At 36.0% G+C, this 26,701-nt stretch overlaps 1 protein-coding gene across 1 annotated transcript; it reads left to right on the top strand.

Annotated features, from left to right (window-relative positions):
• The first annotated feature begins 1,815 nt into the window (after positions 1–1,815).
• Cfhr1 (complement factor H related 1) lies at positions 1,816–26,445 on the top strand. The gene is given in 7 exon segments (XM_051148317.1): positions 1,816–1,888; positions 7,572–7,766; positions 9,149–9,325; positions 14,882–15,055; positions 15,296–15,304; positions 20,341–20,523; positions 26,243–26,445. Coding segments are annotated over 7 exon segments (1,014 nt in total).
• The last annotated feature ends 256 nt before the right edge of the window (positions 26,446–26,701 follow it).

Genomic DNA, 26,701 nt, shown 5'->3' with positions numbered 1-26,701 from the left:
TTGGAGGACACATGATATCTACAATAAATGGTACTAGGGCAACTTAATATCTATACAGAATTCAAATGCTACCACTCATTCTACAGAAAAATCCCCTCAAATAACATCAAAGGTGTTAATATCAGTACTGAAACTTCCATACTGAGGAAAATTCTTCAAAAAATATATTTAGCCCATGGCTTTCTGTTAGAATTACCAATAGTTGGGTAAATAATATTCATAATAAAAAATGCATTTAAATTAAGTGGTTTCTTCACTGCAAAGGAGGAAATAATCAGCAGAGAGAACAAACAGCCTACAGAATAGGAGAAAGTGTTTCCTAGCTATTCATACAACAGCAGGGCAGTGCATAGAATATGTAAAGGGTTTTAAAATTTCAAGAAAAGATAACAAAAAGTCCACTCAAAAATTGGGCCAAGGCAGGTGCGGGCCCAGGGGTCCCGCTCAAACTAAGGCACCAGCCAAGGACGATACAGGAGGTAAACTTTAAACCCCTACCCAGATTTAGCCAATGGTCAGAACATTCTCCACAGTTGAGTGGAGAGTGGGATATGACTTTCTCACATTCTCTGGTACCTCACATTTGACCATGTCCCCTGGAGGGGGAGACCTGGTGGCACTCAGAGGAAGGACAGCAGGTTACCAAGAAGAGACTTGATACCCTATGAGCATATACAGGGGGAGGTAATCCCCCTCAGGAACAGTCATAGGGGAGGGGAATAAGGGGAAAATGGGAGGGAGGGAAAAATGGTAGGATACAAGGGATGGGATAACCATTGAGATGTAACAAGAATAAATTAATTTAAAAAAATCAAAAGAAAAGTTGGGCCAAAGAATTATGTATGTAGTTTTAAAACAAGTTCTCTTTCATCAAATATGGGAAACTCATAAGGAATCATACTGTTAACTCATCACCACTCAAAATAAACTATAATTTGTATAAGTCTATGCACATATATTATATACATAGATATATATTATGTCCTAGATTTCATGTACATAAACATTATTAAATAAAATTTTCTCTTCTATGTTGACAATGCTTCATCCGAGAACCAAAGACCATCTAACAAACACAGCAATACTAGGCAAAAGAAACATTCTCTTGAGATGGTCAGGATTGCCAAACAGAACCCAAAATGTAACAAACTGCTTATACTACACTTGGTGGCCCCCAAAGGTGGATGTTAAGTACATATCAGATGCCACCAAACACTTCATCACAGAAACCAAAGCAGGTTGTGTTGAAACTGTCCTGAAATCCTCCTACCTAAGGACTAGCATTTATGGTACCGGAAGTTACTAAGCAAGCGTTCTAAAAGAAAACCAACCCACGGTTGTACAAAGCAAGTCAAAAGGAAATTCAGTCTCTCACCTTCCTTTCTGAAAACTTTATTTTGATTGTCTTGGAGACTGGCACAAAGAAATTGAATGCTGTTATATTGTTTAATAAATGTAAGATGAAGCTGGGCGTGTGGTACACACCTTTAATCTCAGCACTCCTGAGGCAGAGACAGGTGGATCTCTGTGAGTTCAAGGCCAGCCTGGACTACAAAGTGAGTCCAGGACAGCCAAGGCTACACAGAGAAACCCTGTCTCGAAAAACAAAAATAATAAAATAAAATAAATGTAAAATGATTAACTCAAAGTATTGATGAAAACACCAATTGAACTTTGTTTTGCCCCTCCCTTGTGAACTTTGTATTTACCAAACTAGCTGCCAGTAATTTGCTGAAATTCAAGGTCAGGAACAGCATTGTTATAACAGGGTTCCCAGAAGCACCACCACTGCTGGACTGCTGTGGGCTTTAGAAGATGGCGTTCTGTAGCATGTTGCTCTTAGCCAGTGTCCTCCTAACTTCATGGCTTTCTATTGCCAAAGGTGAAGGTAAGTGTAACCAGATTGGACACATGCACTTTCTAGCCAGCCGTAATCTGTTTTGTGTATGAGAATATTTTAATTTATTTTGCTTTTTAATAAAGCATTACAAATAGAGATAAGAATGTATTGCAGTACTTCATTTCGTTAACTTACAAATAAAATTAACTATAAGATGTTTTAAGTGAAAAAAGAAACATTTTGAAATATAAAAACCAGTCTATTTCTGGAAATAGTTCTTTATAAGAAATTTAAAGAGAAAAAATGGCTTAATAGGGAGTTTTCTCTGTTTTCCAGACTTCAGTGTCATTAGCCTCAAAATAGGATTTGGAGAGAATAAAAAATTATCTTTTAAAATGCATAAATAATAAATGTAACAAGATGAATTTTTAAAAAGAAGTCCAACCTAAATAAACAAAGGCGCTGACAAGGACAAAGCTCTGGACAGACTCTAAACAGCTTTGAGTCTGTGTGGGGTTGATTTCATCTTCACAGACTGGATACATTTTAACATCACAGCCATTAAAACGAGTAACTTTTTCCATTTCAATCAAATCACCTTCATCAAATGGAAATGTCTTAATAAGACAATGAAGAAGACTGTTAGTTTTGTAAGCAAGCCACCAAAATGCCAACAACGTGCTCTTTTCTGGTCTCTCCAATAAAATGAGGTAGGGGAAGGAGATTATATTTCCTTTGCATTAACACTGTGTCTGAAGAGGATTTGACAGCAGTCCCTCAGCGAATCATAAAGGCATCACGTCCATGGAACCACAAATGATGCTGTATAAACTGTGAAGGATTCTGGAATTTAATCATGGTTTGGTTTTGGTTTTTCTTTCCTTTTTTGTGTGTGTGTGTTTTTGTTTGTTTGGTTGGTTGGTTGTTTTTTGGGTTTTTTTGTTTTGTTTTGTTTGTTTGTGTGTTTTGTTTTTTGGTTTTGTTTGTTTGTTTTCTAATCTTTATTTGTGATTAAGGGTTATTTAGATAGGTCTTCAGATCTCACATAAGTGAAAAAGATAGGAACAAGATCATTACTTTACAAAGTTGCCAACATCTCTCTTATGGCATAGGTTATTTTGCTTTGTTGTGGTCTTTTATCTGCATACAAAATGTTTAAGGCTTTCTTTGACAACAGTTAATCTTCTGCAAAGTTGCCACCTTTATACATATGCACTTTCATCTGTAAATAGTTTTAATCGAAATAAAACAAAACACTTCTCCAAGATTTAATTTTAAATCTGTTAATTGAGGGGTATGTTTTTAATGTGTCTTTGTTATTTTCCTTCTATGTATACTCAGATGAAAGAGGAGTGCAAAGTGTCAGTCACTGTGCAGTGTTTGGGGGAATAGTGGGGATTTTTTGGGGGTGGGGAAGTTCCCTATGAAATGAGTTCATCATGAACATCGGGGGAAAAAAGATCCAAACGTACAAATTTGGTGACATTATTTCAGAGATGTAAACTCATTTTATTGTGTTTCCACATCTCACTTTGAATTATAACCAATGGAAAATAGTAACCAAATGAGAGAAAAAATTTTCATTTTGCCAAATGATAGAAAATATTTCCTTCATTGTTTTTATTTTAAATATTGAGTTTATAGTATATTATATTTGCCTTCCCTTTCCTCCCTACAAACCATCCCATCCATATATACCTTCTTGTCTAAATAATGGTCTCTTTCTTTACTAGTTGTTATTTTATGCATATACACATATATTATCATAACTAGAGCCAGCTCAGTTCACACAAATATTTGTAAATACTAAATATCTAGTATTCCTTATAGTCTGGAAAATGTCCTACAATGATGAAGCTTTTAATTTTTAATGTGTTAGTTTTCTAAGAACAAAGCAAGTCAGAGTAAAAGAATAAGTAGCAACTAAGAAATTGTTAAATAGATCGAAGACCATCAGCAGCAGACAGACAAACAGACAGGCAGGCAGGCAGGCAGGCAGACAAACATATTTTAGGCCCTAAGGGGTCCAGCATTAATCCTCTAGAGCTAATATTTTCCAGTAGCTGTCAGGAATTCCTCTCTGAAAGTCTTTTTGGAGGAAACGTCTAATTAGTAGAACAAATGGCAAAAGATAGAGTTCACATGATCAAATCAGGTTTCCACAATAGCCAGCATAAACTGACTTTAAAAGTTGAAACAGTGAGCTGGAATTTCCAATTGCTTTTACCTTTTTTACCTTTTTTTCTTTTCTTTTCTTTTCTTTTTTTTTTTTAGGATGTATTTTTTATTTTATTTTAAAGACACATTTACAATGAGACAGGTTAACTCCTGGCAACACCCAGCCTAACTCAAAGAAGACAATGAGTGTAAAAGAACCTCATTGTGGATATGGTTTCAAATGTGGCAGACAAGCCACTGGGAAAAATGTCCCCGTTTCTACCACAAACAGAATTTTGCCTAAAAAAAATGGGCAAGCTTGGATGCAGGCAGAGTCGACAGCCAAACTCTGCCAAGACAGGCTTTTACCTTTTTTTCACTTCTTTTTGTTTTTTACTTTTTTACTAAATATATTTTGCATATGCATTTATATTATTACACATATATACAATAATCTACCTATGACAAGAAGAACCATGACACTATCGGAAATTATAAATGTTACATTCTTAGTGTTTTGGCTACTTGTATTTGACTGACTTGAAGAAACACCTTTCCTATCTTAGTGCATCTAAAATTCTGAATGTAAATCAGTATCTATCTTCATTAACAACTTAAAACATCTATCTAGATGTAAAAACATCTTAACCCCAAATCAACTAAGCTTAATTGTAAAACTAAACTACCTGGTCTTCAGCCCCATCAGAGACGTGAGAAGGAATAAAATTGCTTATCCCTTCAAACTTGAAATGCCCTATCTTTCAGTTCTTTTCTCTGTTCTTCCTGGGAATCCAGATGGGGAACTTGATTTAGCTGCCTTAGACATGCTTCCACGGTTTTGGTGGGATATCCTCAAGTAAGTCAATTGGGTGATGCTACTTTTCGGTTATTTTTGTTTACTGAGAAGCCTCATGAAAGGGAACATGCCTCTGCCTATTGGAGCTCCACCTGGTTGTCGTAAAAAGTTTGCCTCAGCTAGTTCTTTAGGTTATTCTGGAGAGTGAGTTTGATGTTTTGCTATCAGTCAGTCACTCTGTCAGTCAGTCAGTCTGTCTGTCTGTCTGTCTCTCTCTCTCTCTTTCTCAGTCTCTCTCTCTCTCTCTCTCTCTCTCTCTCTCTCTCTCTCTCTCTCTCTCTCTCTCTCTCTCTCTCTCTCTCTTCGTGTGTGTGTGTGTGTGTAATGTTTATCATCTACCTAAGTATCCATCTCTGGCAATTTATTGTTTTACTTTGGTTTGTTGTGTGCTTAATCAACTCTATCAGTCAAAAGAGAAGATATGAATATCATATATAATTACGCAGACAATACAGTGCACCTGGGTAGCCTGAAGAGATGGGCTGATCATCTACGTACAGTAAACTTCAGGCAGAGATCACAGTATTAAGAGGGGTGGTGGTGGTGCATGCCTTTAATCCTGACACTTGAGAAACAGAGGCATGCAATCTCTGAGTTAGAAGCAAGCCTGGTCACCAGGGTGAGTTCCAGGACAACCAGGACTACACAGAGAAAGCCTGTCTCAGAAACCCGGGGAGCGGAGGGGGGGGGGGAGACAAAGAGCGATAAAAATTATGTGAATGATATAAGAAATTTTGATAATGCCAGAAAAGGAAGCTGAAGGAGAATCTAGCTGAGAAGAAAGTTTAATTCATAACTGGGCACACTATGACATTATGTTCTAAAGGAAAAACAAAAAACATACAGACAAATAATTTGCAAGGCAAACATGCGTGTGTGTGTGTGTGTGTGTGTGTGTCCTATACTAAAGACATTTGTAAGTGTACATCATAATCTGTAGTCAGAATAATAATATTTCATTTTTAGTGGCTAATTGAGTAAAGGAAGACTGACAAGTGTGGGAAACATTCATAGCCTGCAGCGTCACTGCTGTGTGCACTCAGTTTTAGGTGAGTGGTGTAGAAAGGGCTCTGAAGGAGGTTGGAATACAGTTGGAGGATAGTAGCAATGTGATACAGAAAAGACAAGATAAGTGTATGCAAATAACATCATGTTGTTTGGAAGACAGACAGTGGATATCTGAAAAACAGTATTTCCAGCATACATGGAATTTCTACCGTGAACATCTTCAATACTACATAACATCAAATAGAAACAGGTCAGCAACTTCAGTTTCCATGAGGCTAAATAACACAGGAATCAATAATTTGAAGTATCATTTAACATTAAGAATTAACTCTAAATTAGTGAAAATGAAATGCTTCACTATTTGTGAGGAAATTACTACAAAATATTGTCAAAATACTCAAACAACCACGCATTGATAATGAGGGAAGATATACATTGTAAAAGCAGTACATGGTTTTTGTGTATAATTTAAATTTCAAGCGGGCTAACTTTCCTAAAACATAAGTCTAGAAATTTCTGCTTGTAGAAAATGTTCAAATTCAATAGTTATAACAATTTATATGTTTACTGTTTTAATGTATTTAAATGTTATAAGTATATATCATATGTACACATACAATTTCCACGTTATTCCTGGCAGTTTTATTTATAGACATAATGTTCACCAGAATTTAGCTGCAGATTTCTTCTTTCTGATTCTTTGTGACCTTTTATTTTTAATAAAACTACACTTACTCTGCAATGTGACAAAATAAAAATGATGCTGTTATTTATCATACTAAGCTAACTACTGGGCATGTTTACTATTCCCTTGAAACATACAGGAGACATTGCTTACTACGCAGTCAGGTGGCTATAGTAGCTCATTTATCAGGGGTTTTTAAAGTTATGTTGGGCACCTGAACCCTTTGGGTCCTTCCATATCCCCGTTCTTCCATGGTACTCTCACATGGAGTCCAGCAGAAAGTCAGGAGCCCCACAAGGAGACCATCAAGGCTGACAGATCTGGACTAGTGTGGGTCTGCACAAACTCCTGTACCAACCAAGGACAATGCATGCATGAAACCTAGGCACCCTGTTCAGATCTATCCGATGGACAGTTCATGCTCCATGGTTGTGGGGAGCATGGAACTGTTTCTGACATGATCTCTGGTGGCCCCAATTTGATCACTTCTCCTTGGTTCGGAGCCCCATGGGCACACAGAGGAAGGGGAAGAAGAAGGCTATCCAGATGAGATATGATAGGCTTAGGTCAGAGGTGGGGGAGGGGAAGAGGGTGGAAGAGGAAGGGAGAACAGAAACTGGAAGATACCAGCAAGAAGATAGCATTCAGGATGTGATCTGAATAAATTAAAAAATATAATGTCAGGCTATGTTCTAAATACTATCAAAAGCTTTATAATTCATATCAATCTAAAACATAAACTTCAAATTTATTAATAATAGCATCCTCAAATATTTACATACTCAAGGATTATGTGTTAATATACACAATAGTGGATTTCATTGTGTTATTATTTTACTAATTTATGAAATGCTTGCAGGTCATTCTTGTTTAAAGATCAAATGAAACATCAGAAGGCACTTAAACTATATCCATTTAAGCTAAATGAAAAGAAAAATATCATCAAATACAAAAATTATATAATTGATGATTCATCAGTGATAATTAACATTTAATTTCTTAATCTTTGTTTTATGTTTTCCAAGTGAAACTTTGTGATTTTCCAAAAATAAACCATGGAATACTATATGATGAAAAGAAGTATGAGCCATTTCTCCCAGTTTTTATTGGGAAAGTTCTCTACTACTCCTGTGAATATAGTTTTGCATCTCCTTCAAATTCCTTTTGGACTCGGATAACATGCACAGAAGCAGGATGGTCACCAACACCAAAGTGTCGCAGTGAGTAAATGGCATCCCGATGAACACTGAGTGAAAGAGAAGGAGTGTAAGAGGGGGGGTCATGGGTTTGCAGTTGGGCTGGAGAATAGGTAGATAAAGTCTTTCTTTCATGAGTTAATTTTTAAGGAAAATCCAGCAGAGAACACATTGTCAACAGGTGCTCTACGATATAAAATTATGAATTGAAAGACGATGGTGAATGTGTTTGGTGAATATACTAACGGATCTTGTCAAACACCTACTTAATAGGAAACTGGCCATCCTTTCTACGTTAAAGAAAAAGTCACTTCATGTAGCTACAATGATTGGATTATCTTTTCTCTTTTCTCAATTAAATATTTTTATTTTTTTACGTACACATTTATATTTTTTATACACCTATACAATAAACTACCTACAGCAAGAATAACCACGACACGATCACGAATTATATCAATGTTACGGTCTTAGTGTTTTGGCTATTTGTGTTTGGCAGCCTTGAAGAACACATCTTTCCTATCATGGTGCATCTAAAATTCTGGATGTAAATCATTATCTATCATATTTTGTCATCACCAACTTAAAACACATATCTAGACCTAAAAACATCTTAACCCCTAAGCAACTAAGCTTCATTGTAAAACTAACTATTTGGTCTTTAACTCCATCAGAGACTTGAGAAGAAATAAAATTAACTACCTGAGAATACCAGGAGTGCAGGAGAATATGAGAAGATGACAGAGACAGTTTGCTACCTGAATAGCCACCGAAAACTCTCAATAACATTTGAGCATATTCTTCAGCTTTCTGGCCCGACACATTTGTGAGGCAGAAACTATTGAGGACTTTGCTCTTAAATATTTTGTGGCAAGACATTTTACTTTTGTATTTTCCAAGACTCACTTCCTCCTTAGACTTGTTATCTTTAATGCTTGGATCCTTAAGTGAATGTGTAGTGTAAACCTCAAGATGACGGGTATATTAAAAAACAAAAAGGATGCAAAACAGAATAGATAAATCAGTGAAGCAGATCACAAAAGCCATTCCTTGTTGAAAAAAACATTCAAAATTTATATCAAAATACTATTTTATATTGAGAAGTTTATCAGTGTTTAAAAAATAACTCAAAAGCAGCATGAACAGGAAGATGGTTCAGTGGACAAGCCCTTGGCCTGTAAACAGGAATATCAGAATCCAGATACACAGCACCAGCATAAAATGTACAGTGGCCACCTACAGTCTCAGCACCTGAGAAGTGAGGAAAACACACTATGAACTTCAGGAACCTTATTTGTATAGTTTTTTTGTTCAGTTGTGTCATTTAAAAAAAAAAATCTTAGTATGCAATGTAACTTTCTTTTATCTTCCCCAATATTGAAAATTAATCTTTTTTTCTTCTTTAGGGCTATGCTTTTTTCCTTTTGTGGAAAATGGCAATTCTACATCTTCAGGACAAACACACTTAGAAGGTGATATTGTACAAGTTGTTTGCAATCAAGGCTACACCCTTCAAAATAATCAGAACACCATCTCATGTACTGAAGAGGGCTGGTCCACTCCTCCCAAATGCATTTCCATCGGTAAGTACAAAAACAAAACACTGCCCTCTGGCATCCTGCATTGTTCTGTCATGTTTAAAATCAAGTTTATTGTTATGGTTGAAATACAGGTCTTTCTACTGACTTTTACCATTAGGCATTTGGATTTGGGTTACAGTCTGTCCAAGTGAATATGCAAATATGATTATTTAGATGTGTATTTAATTAAAATTAAAGTAATAAGTAGAAATATTCTACAAGTATATTCTAGAGACAGTCTTTTCATGATAAAGTCACACGATTTCCGTTCTGCACAGTCATGCTTCAGAGAAATACAAGAAATGGTTAAAGAGAGAAAGTGAAGAAGTAAAATGAGTTATAAACATAAACTATAACTTCTACATTTTTGACCACAAAAGATATTGATAAAATGCTAATGAACTAGTTAACTTTTAAATTGAGCACTATATTGGCAAGGGTTTTCTGGCATTATCAACAACACTGTGAATCAAATACTTTAGAAAATGAATATCACTGTCTTATCACTGATGAAATATATTTTTTCTATTAAAAGTTCCATGTGGACTGGAAAACACAATGAAAACCATGCTCAAAATAGTCATATAGTTAAACTTAAAATAGGGTCTTAACTGTGATCCAGGCTGACCTGAAATTCACTTATGTATCCCATCTTGTCTTGAACTCAATGAAGATCGTTTATTTCCTGGCCTCCAGAATGCTGGGATGGACAAGTCAAGCCTTAACATTCGTAGCTCCAAATATATGTTAAGCAGCACTTCATAACAATAATCTTTTCAAATGGTACTATGAGTTGTGTAAAATAATACTGTACCTTGAATTTCATCAAGCATGACAAAGTTGCCACCAATGCCAATAATTAACAACAAAAATATTTTATGTTCAGAAATAGGCACCTGTATGTAGTTGTAAATGACAGCTTCTGAGTTTCCTTGCCAAAGTTTCTGGAAGTCTGAGAAGACATGTTAATCCTTCTATAGATGTTCAGCAAGATTAAACACTGAGGCCACTTTATCCAAATATTCCCCTCATTAGACTTAATATTCCTTCTGTTCATTCATAATTCTTAGCACCTTCTGTTTCAGTGTAGTGGGTCAAAGGTGTTCGGAATTGGTTGCTTCTAGATTTTCCCATATATTATCATCGGATGTTTCATAGTGGTCTTCCCTAGAGCAGAGTTGTGATGCAGATTTAAGGAAGTTATCCCTGCTTGAGCTCTGAGACATCCTGCCCCATTGCCTGGTTATTCCGATTTGCAATAAGGTTGCTGGCACCCACACCAGTGGAGCCAGCTGAGACTGTCCCCTTCACACTTTCTCCTCTGCTGGAGCTTGTCCTCCCCAGCAAACCACTCTAACAGTGTCAGTGTGTTGTAGCAGCTAGTCCCTGACACCATTGCATGTGTCTTTCTTCTTTGATGACTTTCAGAACCTGATTTTGGGTTTTGGAGTGAGGTTACTACTAAATGTTTTCGTTCAGTCTTTTTTTTTTTTTTTTTTTTCCTTTTCTTTAATGCTTGTTTTATTGTCAGATAATAATATGCGAAGAGCTTTTCAAGCATTTTCTGTGTATGAAATGTACATAAACATCTCCAAATGTTCTATCAGCTTTAAGTCTTTTTTTTTTTTTTTTTTTAGTTTTCTGGTTTTTCGAAACAGGGTTTGTCTGTGTAGCCTTGGCTTTCCTAGACTCACTTTGTAGACACAGCTGCCCTTAAAATCACAGCAATCCACCTGCCTCTGCCCTCCGAGTGCTGGGTTTAAAAGGGTGTGCCACCACTGCACAGCATATTTTTAAACCTTTAGTTATTGAAGATACTCTGGTGATAATATCTCCTTAAACTACTACTAGGTTATTTTTTATTTTTGTTTTTATATAACAAAATATATTGAGACAAAAACAGGATTTAAAACAGAGCACAATATAAATTTCCAAAGCCCTTGTGCTTTCAATTTTAATCCTACAGATGTCTTTGAATAAAAATGATGAGCTGGAGATCGACTAGCAAGCAGTTAAGGGATTGGACTGCTCTTTTTTTTTAAATATATTTTATTAATTTATTCATATTACATCTCAATTGTTGTCCCATTCCTTGTATCCTCCCATTCCTCCCTCCCTCCTATGTTCCCCTTACTCCCTTCCCCTATGACTGTGACTGAGGGGGACCTCTTCCCCCGGTATATGCTCATAGGGTATCAAGCCTCTACTTGGTAACCTGCTATCCTTCCTCTGAGTGTCACGGGCCTGCTCTTAAAAGAGGACCATGGTGGGCTTTCTGGTCCCACATACCAGATCATGGTTCTCTGTATCTCATACTCTGGATGTTCCAATGCCATCTTCCTACATCTCAGGGTACCATGCATGTAAGGGGTGCACACATTCAGGAAAACACTACTGCACATAACAAAAACAAATAAAAGCATGTCAACGTGATGGTTTTCAGCATGGCTGTCCTTCTTGCTGAAAAAGAAATAGTCAGGTCTGATTACATGGGATATGTTTATAAACATCATTTGATAGTGTTCCTTCAATAACATTTATTATTATAGGATTAGAAGGTACTTTATAAAGTGAGTAAAACACTGAAATCTATGTAAAAATGATATGTAATGTTAAAATATACACACACCTATGTGAAGTTCTTCTCACCTCTTCCGTTTTATCTTGCCAGTCCTTCAAAGAGATCACTTTCCCACTAATTCCACTCTTGGCTGCAACAAATGATTGTATAAAAGAAACAAAGAATAAGAGGAGGAAGGGTAAAGGGTTAAAAAAAGACTAGAGCGTTGTCTTTAATTCAATGTTATGAATAATACATTTGCATCGTTTTCTTTTGCATTTAAAAATCACCTGTTTTCTATAGTTGGTGTCTATTGTCTTCATAAAACTGTGGGTGTGGTGAACACATCCAGAGTGCAGTTCAAGAGAAAATCCTAAAACTAAATTTTCAGTCTATAATTTGATGGTATCGACAACAAATCTAGATAATCACAGATTATAAACATACTGAGAAACAGCTTAGGTTGTGGGCTTTGGTCTCAGGAAACAAAAGAATAGCAATTGGTGTCTGATTTTATAATCTCAGGGGGGTAAAACACTGTATCTTGTCTAATGTATGAAAATTGATTTAAAGGACTGAGAGGAAAAGCGGTAACTTTGACTTCAGAGTTAAACATGGAGGCTTCTTTTCCTCTATTAATGACTTCCTCCAGCCTATAGCATACACTTGTCATCTCAGTGTGATGGTGGTATTGGTTGTCAACTGGAATCAACCAAGAGACAAGATTCTGGGTATTTCTATGGGAAGACACATTTTACACTGGGCAGCATTGTTATATGTGCTGGTACCTCTGACTCATAGAAAAGAGAGAGTGAGCTAGGCACCAACAGGATTCTATCTATCTATCTATCTATCTATCTATCTATCTATCTATCTATCTATCTTCTTCATCATCATCATCTATTTATCTATCATCTATTTATCTTTCATCTATCTATCTATTTATTTATTTATCTGTCATCTCTATCTATCTATCCATCTATCTATCATCTATCTATCTCTGCTTCCTGACTACAAACACAGTCTGACTAGGTGTTTCATGCTCTTAACCACCATGGCATCAGATCATAAAGACTGTGCCCTCAAGTAGCAAGCCAAAACCAAAGAGCCAAAAATTGTTTCTTTCTCAAATTACTTTTGCCAGGTGTTTTGTCATAGCAACAGTATCAGATTTGAGCAGACTCAGTGCTGCTTACTGAAGGTCAGATTCCACACAATTACTTTTATTTTATCTCACGATGTTTTTCATTTGACAGGGTCTTAATTTAAAATATATATATATTTTCTTTGAAGGTGTCCTGGGAGCTGTCTTGTTCTGATGAGGAATAGCAACTGAGTGCTGAAACATGAAGGATGCAGGATGTCCTTCTTAAGTCTCTGATGGGGTTGAAGACCAGATAGTTTAGTTTTTACCACTAAGCTTAATTGTTTAGGGGTTAAGAGGTTTTTAGGTCTAGATAAATGTTTTAAGTTGATAACAATAAGTTATGATAGATATTGATTTACATTCAGAATTTTATTTTTTTTAATTTTTTATTAATTTATTCTTGTTACATCTCAATGGTTATCCCATCCCTTGTATCCTCCCATTCTTCCCTTCCTCCCATTTTCCCCTTATTCCCCACCCCTATGACTGTTCCTGAGGGGGATTTCCTCCCCCTTTATATGCTCATAGGGTATCAAGTCTCTTCTTGGTAACCTGCTATCCTTCCTCTGAGTGCCACCAGGTCTCCCCCTCCAGGGAACATGGTCAAATATGAGGCGCCAGAGTTTGTGTGAAAGTCATACCCCACTCTCCACTCAACTGTGGAGAATGTTCTGCCCATTGGCTAGATCTGGGTAGGGGTTTAAAGTTTACCGCCTGTATTGTCCTAAACAGAGAATTCTCAACAGAAGAATATCAAATGGCTGAGAAACACTTAAAGAAATGCTCAACCTCCTTAGTCATCAGGGAAATGCAAATCAAAACAACTCTGAGATTCCATCTTACACCCATCAGAAAGGCTAAGATAAAAAAATTCAAGCGACACCACATGCTGGCGAGGACGTGGGGAGAGAGGAACACTCTTTCATTGCTGGTGGGAATGCAAACTAGTACAGCCACTTTGGAAATCTATCTGGTGCTATCTCAGAAAAATGGAAATAGGGCTTCCGCAAGACCCAGCTATTCCACTCCTTGGAATATACCCAGAAGATGCTCCAGCACACAGCAAGAAAATTTGCTCAACCATGTTCATAGCAGCCTTATTCATAATAGCCAGAACATGGAAACAGCCTAAGTGTCCCTCAGTAGAAGAATGGATAAAGAAACTGTGGTACATTTACACTATGGAATACTACTCAGCTATTAAAAACAAGGAATTCTCGAAATTTGTGGATAAATGGATTGAGCTAGAAATGATCATAATGAGTGAGTTAACCCAGAAGCAGAAAGACTCAAATGGTATATACTCACTTATATCTGCATACTAGCCCAAGGGGCATGTCCCACGAAAGCCTTCACTTACCAGGAAACTGGGACAGAGGGGAGGACATCCTATTGGGACTCTAGATGAGAGAAGCATGGGAGAATAGCAAAGTAGAAGATTCCAGAGGGTCCTAGAAACTTACAAGTAGAACATTATAATAGGTACATTCAGAATTTTAGACTCAGCAAGATAGGAAAGATGTTCTCTTCAAGGCTGCCAAATACAAACAGGCAAAACACTAAAAATGTAACATTAATGTAACTCTTGATTATGTCATGGTTCTTCTTGTTGTAGGTAGTTTTTTGTATGTGCGTTTAACAATAAAAATGTATATTTAAAAAATTTAAAAATTTTTAATAAAAAAAGAAAAGAAATATATATTTGCTCAGTTTATATGGTAAAGCTTTCTTCAATCAATCATTTCAGTAGGCAGAAATCACTAAATTCTTGTTTAGCATTGCACTTTTATTGATTGTGCTTGAGCTTATACTTTGACTTGAACTCTCAAGCATTCAAATATTGTCTTCTTAGACTGAACAGGGAAATGTGTGCCTCCTCCAACTGTTAACCATGGAGACATCACTTTCTTCCCATTACCAGTGTATGCAACATTATTGTCAGTTGAATATCAGTGCTAAGCCTTGTATCAAATGGAAAGCACCAAGGAAATAACATATAGAAATGGAGAGTGGACAGAGACACCAAAATTTTATGGAAATACTTTGTTCTCATAGATGGTTGGAAAGTCAGTTCACAGTTGGAATAATTTTGTTTATAACAAACATTATAATTATTGTGTCATTGAGTGCTTGATTTTTTAAGTATTAGTGTTGAGGAAATCAAGATTATAATTTGACCTCCTCACCAATAATTTATATTTTATTATCTTTGGTGTTTGTGTTTCTACTTTGGTGTCATTCAAAGTAACTTCCTGTACCAGAGATGCTTGCCTGTGTGGGGAGGGCACTTTGCAAGCACCAGCCTGACTTTGCTATGTGAAGAGAGTTGTATTCATGTATTTCCTAAGATGGCCTTGCCTCTAGTTTGTGGAGAATAACTATAGGCTTGTCAAAAGCCTGAGTTTCTTGGAAATTTCCTTGTGACCTCTTTGGCACTTATTTAATTAGATGTAACCAATCTTATTACTATAACCTTCATTTTGTGACAAGAGATGCCCATTGGAGCTCTGTCTCACAACATTTTTGGCCATATATATATATATATATATATATGTGTGTATATATATATATACACACCTTGTTTTGTTATCCTATGGAGACTCCACATGCCCCAGCCCCAGCCTCTGACTCTATACCTAATATCTCTTGGTCTATGGAGATGTAATGATACTTCTTTCTGCTTTTTAGAAAGTTTCTGTGTGGATCCACCACATGTGCAACATGCTACTATAATAACCAGGCCCATGGTTAATTATCCATCTGGTGAGAGAGTGCGTTATGAATGTAATAAACCTTTTGAAATATTTGGGGAAGTGGAAGTGATGTGTTTAAATGGGATCTGGACAGAACCTCCAAAATGCAAAGGTAAGGCATTATATTTCCAAATATTTATTTGACAATGTATTTTGGTTACTGTACATTAGTGAAAATAAAGTGAAGTAATCCTTATGAACAGAATTTTTAAGTTGTTTATTTAAAATAGATTCCTCTTTCATGCAATACATCCTGACCATAGTTTCATATCCTTCCATTCCTCCCTCCTCTTCCCCAGAACCCCTGCCCCACCTTTCCCTTCAGAACGGAAGAGTCCTGAAAGAGACAACAGTCGCATATGACAAAACAAGATACGATAAGACAAGTCAAAAGCCCTCACACTAAGGCTGAACAAGGCAACTCAATAGGAGGAAAAGAGTCCCAAGAGCAAGCAAAATAGTCATATATACACACCCAGTTCCACTGTTAGGAGTATCACAAAAACACCAAGCTAGCAGTCATAACGCATACACAAGTACACATAGGATCTGGTCCTAACCCGCGCATGCCCCTTGTTTGCTGCGTCAGTTTCTGTGAGCCCATGTGATCCCTCCTTAGTTCATTCAGAGGACCATACACTCCAGGGGTCCTCTATCCCCTCCTGTTCTGTGGGGTCATCCAATCTCTAAGCAAGGGAGCACTTTTTTTTAGGTTTCTTTGCCTAAAATTGAAAGCAGACTCTTCTCAAACACAATACAGCCCTAGCAGAGTTGACCCAGCCTACGTTCCACCCCGATCCCCCAGGCTTCCCCTCTTTCCCAGATCTCCTGCCAATGGAGACCTTCAGTTCAGACACGAGCTCCTCATACTGTCTGACTATGGGTCTCTTCTCCTGCTCCCATCTGCTGCGAGATGTAGCCTCCTCTCTAACAACAACCGGACAAGGCACTGATCCTAGGTCTCTGAGACATCCAGTCTGTGGTTCCTGGCCATGCAGGCAGTGCAGGTAATGGGCTTCCTAGAGATGTTTCGGCAGTTAATGGCTGGGCTCGCTACCAAAGTGATGTGAAGCATTTTTTTTTTCAAATGAAAATAAAATGATATGCATAATTTTTAAATGTTTTGGTGAATTTAACGGAGAAACATGATAGTTTTTCAAAGAAGATTATATCAGATTAGAGTAACAACTGCCATTAAGGAAAAATTCATCACCTTTCATGCGAAGACCCTCAGTTTTCATTGAAGATTAAATGTATAAAATATAATATTTATATGAGGCTTGAGAAAAGATTTCAACATATTCATATTAAATTAAGTGAATGGTCTAATAGACAACCTCCTTATTTCTTACATGTTGTATTCAACACATGGGAATCTTCAGTGAGTATTTGAGGCTTAATTTTATAAGCACAGAAAATTTCCAAATACTACAATTAGTCATTTGTTATTGAAAATGAACCACATACTTATGATCCACAAATTTACATCATAGCTACGGAGAAACATCAATTGCCTAGCCCACTGAGCAAATCTCTTTTATTCAGGTTATTTGCATGTGAAACAGTTATTAGTATGTTTGATATATCTGTTCATTTGTTGATTTGTGTCTGTGTTCTCTGTTAATGAGCCTTTTTTCTCCTTTTTCCCCTTGCATTTTAATTAGTTTTCAGTACACAATTTGAATATGCTATTTCTAACAGTTTCCTAACTACCTGTTAATGAAGTCACCTAGGTATTTGTGTGTCTGTGTGTGTGTGTGTGTGTGTGTGTGCACATGTGTGTACCACCCTTTACTAATGCTGACATTTTATATTTCAATGAAAAAATGGAAACTATATTTAACTTTAAAATCCATTTATACTTACCAATTCCTATATTTAACTTAAAGATCTCTTTGACATTTCCTATTACATATATTGAGCACCATTCTCAAATGCTAGGTTTTGCCTCAAATATAAACATAATTTTATGAACACAAACTTGTTTACTATATACTATAATTTTGTGAGTTAATTTTCTTCTAAAGTTTTGACTTCTATTTTTATATCTGTAATGAATTCTGGTAGTTGTCCATTAGGAGGAATTCTCTGTTGAAGACAAATCCTCTCTATCTTTTTTTTTTTTTTTTACCTGATAATGCCTTCATTAATGTCTTTATTGGAAAGGCTAGCACCAGGCAACATGGAATTCAAGGCCGACTCTCATTTTCTTTCTCTTCCTATGGTCTCCATGGTGGTAAATGGAAAGCCACTATTTTTGCATCTTGGTCCAGCATGGCTGATGATGACTTTCTAGGGACCTTTTTCAAGATGTTTTCGTTAAGCAGTTTCAATACATGTGTCTGCATGATCTTCATGAGTCTTACTCTGAGTTTACTCAGCTCTTGAGTATGCAAATTCATGCCTTATGCCATTCTTTTTTTCATTTTCATTCACACTAGAATATTTTATTTGGATCATGAATGCTTTGATTTTTTTTTTCAGTCCAGTTTTGTTGGTGTTATTGTTGAGATATTGGTGAAAAGAACATAATACCAGTACATTTGATTTCAGTCTTATCCTGTGGCCTCACCTGGCCAATCAGCAGTCCAAAAGAAAAACACATAGTGCAGTACTGTGCAGTCAGATGAGTCCTGGTTTTCTTTACTAGAATTCTCAATGTCTACCCTATTCCTATATTTATTTTACAAAAAAGTTATGTCCAAGAATTCTAGTTGTGTTTACAAAAGAATAACCTATAGATGCCTATCAGAAACCCAGAAAGCTGCCTTAGCTTTAAATTCTTGTCTACAAATGTGTATTTCTAAAAAAAAATTGATAATGAACAACGAGAATACATAAAGTAATATACACTCCAGTGTTAACAACAACAACAACAACAAAAAAAAACAAAAACAAAGAACAAAAAATTTTTTAAAAAAACAAAGAAACCCTGCCTATCTACATTGGTGTGCTCAGCAGCTGATAAAACACTTAGCAGCAGTGGGAGGTTTCAGAGCAGACATGCTTGCTCCAGTTCAGTAAGATTGAAGGAAGAACTTGTAACTCTCAGTTTATATGGTTAAAATTCATTCAAGTAATCATTTGTGGATCCAGAAACCTAAAGTCCTGTTTATTTATTTATTTATTTTTGTTTTGTTTTGTTTTTGTTTTTTAATATTTTTATTATGTTTCTTTTTTAACATATACATTTATATTATTACACATGAGTAAAATAAACAGGAAGAACCATGAGATGATCAGGAACTATATAAATGTTACATTCATAGTGTTTTGGCTATTTGTATTCGGCAAACTTGAAATAAACATCTTTCCTATCTTGTTGGGTCTAAATTTCTGAATTGAGATTAATATTTATCATATCTCATCTATATAACTTAAAACATCTATCTTGATCTAAAAACATCTTAACCCCTAACCTACTAAGCTTAATTGAAATACTAAACTATCTGGTCTTCAACCCCATCAGAGACTTGAGAAGGGATAAAATTTAAATACCTGAGTGAAACCAGAGTGCAGGTTAGCAGCTTCCAAAATGAAAAGTTGACTGAGATAGTTTACTGCCTGAACAGTCACCCAACACTGTTCTATAACATTGGAGCATCATCTTCAGCCTTCTGGCCCAAGATATCTGACATATATTTGCAAGGCAGGACCTATTGAAGACTTGCTTACCCTGTCTTGGCAGAGTTTGGCCATTGACTCTGCCTACATATAAACTTGCCCATTTTTAGGCAGAATTCTGTCTGTGGCAGAAACGAGGACATTTTGCTCAGCGGCTTGTTTGCCACATTTGATGCTCCTCTTCTTTTTGAGGCTGGCTGAGTGTTGCTAGGAATTAACTTGTCTTGTTGCTAAAGAATCTTTAGAATAATAAAAACATCTTTAAATGCCATATTCTGTAGGTCTCTGGGCCTGCACCCTCCATGTTCCAGCCCCAGGCACCTCAGTTGCTATTACCCATCAGAACAAGATAGTTTCCAGGGCAGCGTTGTAGAAAACTTCTGATCTCAATTGGTTCAGCAGTTCAGACTGTCCCACACAGGACTTCTATTAAGCCTGGAATTTCACAACCTTTGAAAAATGGACCACAAATGCTATCCCTGGCTTACTTAACCATTTTCCCATTTGGGAGGGGCCTCAATGGAATTATTTGCCCTAAATCAGCCTGAAGAAACCTTAAGAGAATGCCATCCCATTTCTCTAAAGGGAGTTGAATAGGTTCCTGTTTACTCTCATGGTCTACAGATGCTTATCTTTTTTTTTAATTAATTTATTCTTGTTACATCTCAATGTTTATCCCACCCCTTGTATCCTCCCATTCTTCCCTTCCTCCCATTTTCCCATTATTCCCCTCCCCTATGACTGTTCCTGAGGGGGATTACCTCCCCCTGTATATGCTCATAGGGTATCAAGTCTCTTCTTGGTAACCTGCTGTCCTTCCTCTGTGTGCCACCGGGTCTCCCCTAAAGTCCTGTTTAACACTGCACTCCTATTGGTTCTCCTTAAGCCTATGCTTTGACTTGATCTCTCAAACATTCAAATGGTGTCTTGTTAGATTCAACAGGGAGATGTGGGCCTCCTCCACTTATTGACAATGGAGACATCACCTCCTTCCCATTGACGGACTACCCACCATTATCATCAGTTGAATATCAGTGCCAGGCCTATTATCAAATTGAGGGAAGCAAGAAAATAACATGTAGAAATGGAGAGTGGTCAAAGCCACCAACGTGTTTACGTAAGTAGCTCATTCTCGTAAATTGTAGGAAGTTTAATTTCATAAAATGGATATCTTTCTGTTAATAGTAGAACATTCACAAAATAAAAGTATTGTTTTGCTTAGTGTTTCACTGTTAAACATCAGAATGTGAGAAAAGCAGGATTATTAGATTTTTTTATATAAAAATAGTCGACAGATAAAATTGTGCACATTATTCTTTATAATAAAGGTTTTGCTAACATGTGTTAATGTCCGTAAAACTGGGTGCCAGCATGCTACTTCTATATCTATTGTCCTAGTCAGTGTTCTATTGCTGTGCAGAGACACTATGACCATGGCAGCTCTTATAAATGAAAGAGATCTGTTGGGGATTGCTTACAATTTCAGAGGTTTAGTCCATTATTATGATGTTTAGGAGCATGATGGTGCAGAGGCAGACATGGTGGTGTGGAAAGAGCAGAGAGTCCTATGTCCAGGTCTGCAGGTAACAGGAAGAAATAGATGTACTTCTTCTAACAAGTCTATACCTACTCAACAAAGCCATACACCTAATGCCTTTCAGGTAACACCATTCCCTTGTGACTAAGCAATATATGAGCCTACAGAGGCATTATTATTCAAATCACCAAACCTGTATACATCTTTCGGTTATTAAAATCAATGTCCCTCAGACAACACCCCCGATCCCTTATATAAGATAACTAATTTCTATTCATCACTGTTATGTATTCAAGAGGAATTTTAGTTTGTCTTTCCATTGTCTGAGAAAGAACACACAGGACTTGTCTTCCTTTGTTTGGCTTATTTCACTTAATGTCTTACAATCCCTTTTCTAACTAACATAATAAAATTCATCTATAATGTCTGAACAATACTTTACATATAAACATATCATGTTATCTTTATAAATTCATCAATTGGTGGGAGTCCAGACACTTTCCCCATCATAGCTACTGCGATGCAGCACTGGGCAGTAAACATATACATGTAAGCTGAGTAGGTTGATTTTATTTCCTTGAGGTACTTACAAAAGAAGGCTATAGGAATAACATATGGAGGATCTATTTTTATATTTTTAGGGAATCTTAATATTGTTCTCTAAATAAACTGCACAAACTCATAGTCCCATCAACAGCTTATGAGTTTCTTTTCCACTACACACTCATGAGCACTTATAATTTTAAGTGCTATCATCTCTAATACAATTCTAACTGGGTTATTACATATCTTATTCTGGCTTCGTTTGGCAGTGAAATGACAAATAATGATATTAAGCTTTTTTTAACCTCTCAGTGGCAGGTGTACTTACATTTTTGAGATGTGTCTATTCAATTATCCAATTTTGGTTGGCTTATTTTTTAATGTATTTTAAATTCCTTATGTATTCCTGACATAGCAAACCACTATAAAAGATACACAAATCCCTGAAATTAATAAGTGACAACCATTTACACAAAATTTTCTAGCTATCTATTTCTTTTTTTAGTATTTTTATTAAATAAATTTTTAATTTTTTACATATATATTTTTATTATAACACATATATACAATAAACTACCTATAGAAATAAGAACCATGACATAATCAGGAATTATATAAGTATTACATTCTTAGTTTTTTGGCTTTTTGTATTAGGCAGTCTTTTTTTTTTTTTTAATTTTTTTTTAATTAATTTATTCTTGTTACATCTCAATGTTTATCCCATCCCTTGTATCCTCCCATTCCTCCCCCCCCCCATTTTCCCATTATTCCCCTCCCCTATGACTGTTCCTGAGGGGGATTACGTCCCCCTATATATTCTCATAGGGTATCAAGTCTCTTCTTGGCTACTTGCTGTCCTTCCTCTGAGTGCCACCAGGTCTCCCCCTCCAGGGGACATGGTCAAATGTGAGGCACCAGAGTACGTGAGAAAGTCGTATCACACTCTCCACTCAACTGTGGAGGTATTAGGCAGTCTTAAAGAAAACATCTTTCCTATTTTGGTGCATCTAAACTTCTAAATGTAAATGAATATATCATATCACATCATTATCAAGCTAAGCATCTAAAAGCATCTTAACCCCTAAACAATTAAGCTTAATTGTAAAACTAATCTACCTGGTCTTCAACCTCATCAGAGACTTGAGAAAGAATGAAGTTTCTTAGTTGTATTGAGTATATTCTCTGCTATCCACAAGTACTTCACTGTGATAAAATCTATTGGTCAAGTTTTGCTTTTTGCCATGTAATTTTGGGTTCATCCAAACATTCAGTGTCCAAAATGAATTAAGTGTTTCTCTGTTGCTTTTTTTTGTACTTTCTTACATTGATGTCTTTGATCAACATTCAGCTGATTTTTGCCCAGAATGCAAATTTTGGTCATCTTCACTGGATACCAATTATCTTTATGTCATTTATTGAATATGCTATCAGTTCTCCAACATATGTTTTGGAAACACTATTATGATCGATTAATCATAGATGCATAGGACAATTTTTCAGTGTTTTCTATTCGTTAGATGGTTCGTACTGTTCTTTTTACTGTAGGGCTTTTGGTGTATATTGAAACATGGTATTACTCTATCTTCAGGGTTTTTTTTTTCTCTCAATTTCCACTTGTCTATTTATTTGTATGTACTTCCATAGAAATTTAGATTTTTCCTCTATGGGAATGAAAAATGTTATCAGTATTTAGAAAGGTTTCATAGAGTCCACTAATTGCCTTGGGAAACATGGACATTTCAACATTGGTATTAATTCTTACAACCCACTAATATACATGATTTTGCCATTTTTGCCTTTTCAAAATCTTTTACCAGTTAACTAGTAATAATGATTAAAGAGTTTCACTTCTGTTGTTAAATACACAGATATGTTAATTTTTTAGGTTGCTGATAAAGAAATTGCTTTTATACTTAATTCTCAGAAAAAATGGAATTGGGCCAAAAAAGGGGTATTTTTGTATAACGATAACACATACCAGTATTTAATAATTTTCTTTTCAATACTTATATTTTAAGTTAATCTCTAGTATTTACCACATATAAAAATATATAATACACAAATAAAAATAATTTAATTTCCTCCTCAATAATTATATCTTTTGTCTTCCTAGTTATAATTCAAAATCTGATACCACAGTAAAAAAGATTAAGGAGAGCGGACAGGAACTTATTGCTGATAATATAGTTATTTTTAATTGAAAATATTTTTCCCCAAAACATATACTGATTATTGTTTCCTCTCTCTCGACTCCTCCTAGTTCCTCCCATGTCTGTTACTGTCTGAATCCACTCCCTATCTCTCACTAGAAAAGAAAAGGCTTCTAGAAAGATGAAAACAAAACATAAGAAAATAAAGTATAATGAGTCAAAAACTATGAGATAGATGTAGTGATAACCCAATAGGAGAAAGTGTCCCAAGAGCCGGCCATGAGTCAGAGATCCACCCACTTTCATAGTCAAGAGGCCCATAAAATTATTAAGTAATAGCTATAATATATACCCAGGTGACCTAGTGTACAACCACATAGACCCTGTGCTTGCTGCAGCAGTCTCTGAGCTCATGTGTGCCTTGCTAAGTTGATTCTGAAGACCTTGTCCTCCTGGTGTACTCTATTCCCTCTGGCTCTTACACTCTGTCTCCTCTCTGTGGGATCCCCTGAGCTCTGACGGCAGGAATCTGATGGAAACCTGCAAGTGAAACTCTCTCACTACATAATATATAAATGTGGGTCTTTGAATCTTTCATAATACATATATTTTAAAAAACATTCATACTGAAACATCAGAAAAATATTTTAAGAGAATTTTTACACTTCAGTGTGTTTCTTCTGTATGCTTATGTATCTTTTGCTATACTGGGATTTATATGTACAAAATATTTGGTGATTGTTGCTATTTTTCATTTTTGTATGTTGCTCTCTCTAAAGCATAATGTGTTTGCTAGCTGTGTTAGAGAAACATTCATTCCATTTTTAATTTTTATTTCTAATCTTAAAATTTAAAAATTTAATTTTCTAATTTTTATTAGGCTTTCTGGTTGGATAATTTGTTTCTATTTTGAGTCAGCTTTATTGTATTACATACTTTATTCTTTTCTTGACTTTATTAAAATTTGTAAGTAAAACACCAAAATTAACCAGAGGCCAAATTAATATATCCCAATGGACTTCTAAACAGGTAGAATTACACAGCTTATAATGCTCATGGCTATGCTGCTAATGGCATTTTCAGACGTATTTTGATTTAACTTGCAGAGCTGTTCATTTCCAATTTTTATGCCTGAGTTTGTTCAAAGTGTATCTTGTCCACAATTTTTATGCATATTTCCCATTGTCTTTCTTTACTTCTTTTAATTTTTCTGCGTTCTCTTGGCAATAGTTGCTTTTTAAAAATCATTCTAAGCCATATGTGGTGGCACATGCCTGTAATCCGAACACTCTGGGAAACAGAGGCAGCCAGATCTCTATGAGCTCGAGTCTACCCTGGTCTACAAAATGAGCCCAAGGACAGCCAAGACTACACAGAGAAACCCTGTCTTGAAAACAAACAAACAAATCTTTTAAATGCTTCAACTGACCTTTTATCCATGCCAGTACATTTGGAGTCTGTTACTGGAAACAAAATGAACCTTTGCATGGGGTCACCTTTTCTATACTATATTTACAGAGAGTTTCTTAGTAGGAAGCTTGCTAGTGAAGATGTATCTTGAGATGTAATGCATGATTTATTTTCAAGTAGCGTCACCGGCTTCTTTGCCTATAATTAACACCTTTGAGAGCATTCACTGTTTCTGTGAATCATGCTGAACTGGAACGCTTTAACAGCTTAGGTGGCTTGATAGAGACAGCACAACATACAGAGTGCTCACTGTGTCAAGACTCCTACAATGGGTATTTACTCATAATAGGTGATGTGGGTTTTCTCAGAAACCGTGAATAGAAGATTGTCTACTTTCAAGGATTACTGTTCACGGATCCCTCAACAGAGAGAGGGCAATAGGACTTCTCTTCTGACCAGGCAGAGGCATGGGACCAGATGCTGCTGTGGGAGATATGGCTATGGGACATAGCCCTGTAGCACTTACTCCCGGCCTTTACTATAGTGTATGGCCAGCTGGGATGTGGGCCAGGATGCCACAGTAAATGCCTTGGTGGGAGACACCATGATCTAGGAATTATGTGCTCCCACATTTTTAGCAATGTAACATCAGAGGTCACAGCGGTACTTGGAGAAGTTGCTTTTCAATCAGGCTTCTCACTTGTCTAGTATAGTAATTTGATAGACTTATTTTTTAAAACTATCAAAATAAAATTCATATTATAGTAATAACTATTCACTGTTATAACTTTGGGTGCAAATAATGAATAGGATGAAGGTAGTTACGATTTGGCTTTCTAATCACTTTATTCTAATTGTAGTACTAAACTGCAGTCATCTCACTGAACATTGGATCTGAATATCATATACATGAAAGAGTTCAATTTTTGTACCTTTGCCCAACACTTACATCAATGCCACCAACCATAAATGTCCTGAAATACAGGTGTCATATTTCATTGGTATTAACATTCCTTGTTATTGAAATCTAATCTTCATGCCAAACACCTTGTCTTGACATCATTTGCTATTCCATATAAAGTAATTCAATGTGCTGCTTTTATACAGACGTAAATAATTTGAGAAATAATGCTCAAAAGAAGAGTCTCTGTAGGTTTACATATTACTTAATGAACTTTGGTAATTTTATCTTTCAGATGCATGTGTAGTACCAGAAGAAATTATGGAAAGACATAACCTAATGCTCAAATGGAGACAAAGGAAAAAGATTTATTTAATGACAGGGGACTATATTGAATTTAGGTGTAAAAATGGATACATACTGGCAACAGGGTCACCTCCACTTCGTACAACTTGCATTGAGGGTCACATCAATTACCCCACTTGCACAAAACGCTAAATTTACTAGACTTTATGGTTGAACCTTTGTTTAGATATGGACACACACATTACTAATATAGTTTAGATTTATATTTGAAGTATTGTTTAACTCATTTCTTCTCATAAGTATAAACTTTTGTTGATATATGGTGATTAATTTGGAACCTGAGAGACAGTTACCACAAATGCAAAAGCAGTGCATTCAAAACTCCTAATCCAACATGTGATGTGTCCTAGCACAAAAAATCAATGTCAAGAAAAGAAATGTAATTTAT

The sequence above is a fragment of the Acomys russatus genome, chromosome 6, assembly GCF_903995435.1.
Source record: "Acomys russatus chromosome 6, mAcoRus1.1, whole genome shotgun sequence".
Lineage (NCBI taxonomy): Eukaryota > Metazoa > Chordata > Mammalia > Rodentia > Muridae > Acomys > Acomys russatus.
The sequence above is the reverse complement of the archived record's forward strand: the minus strand, read 5'-3'. Positions and strand labels throughout refer to the sequence as shown.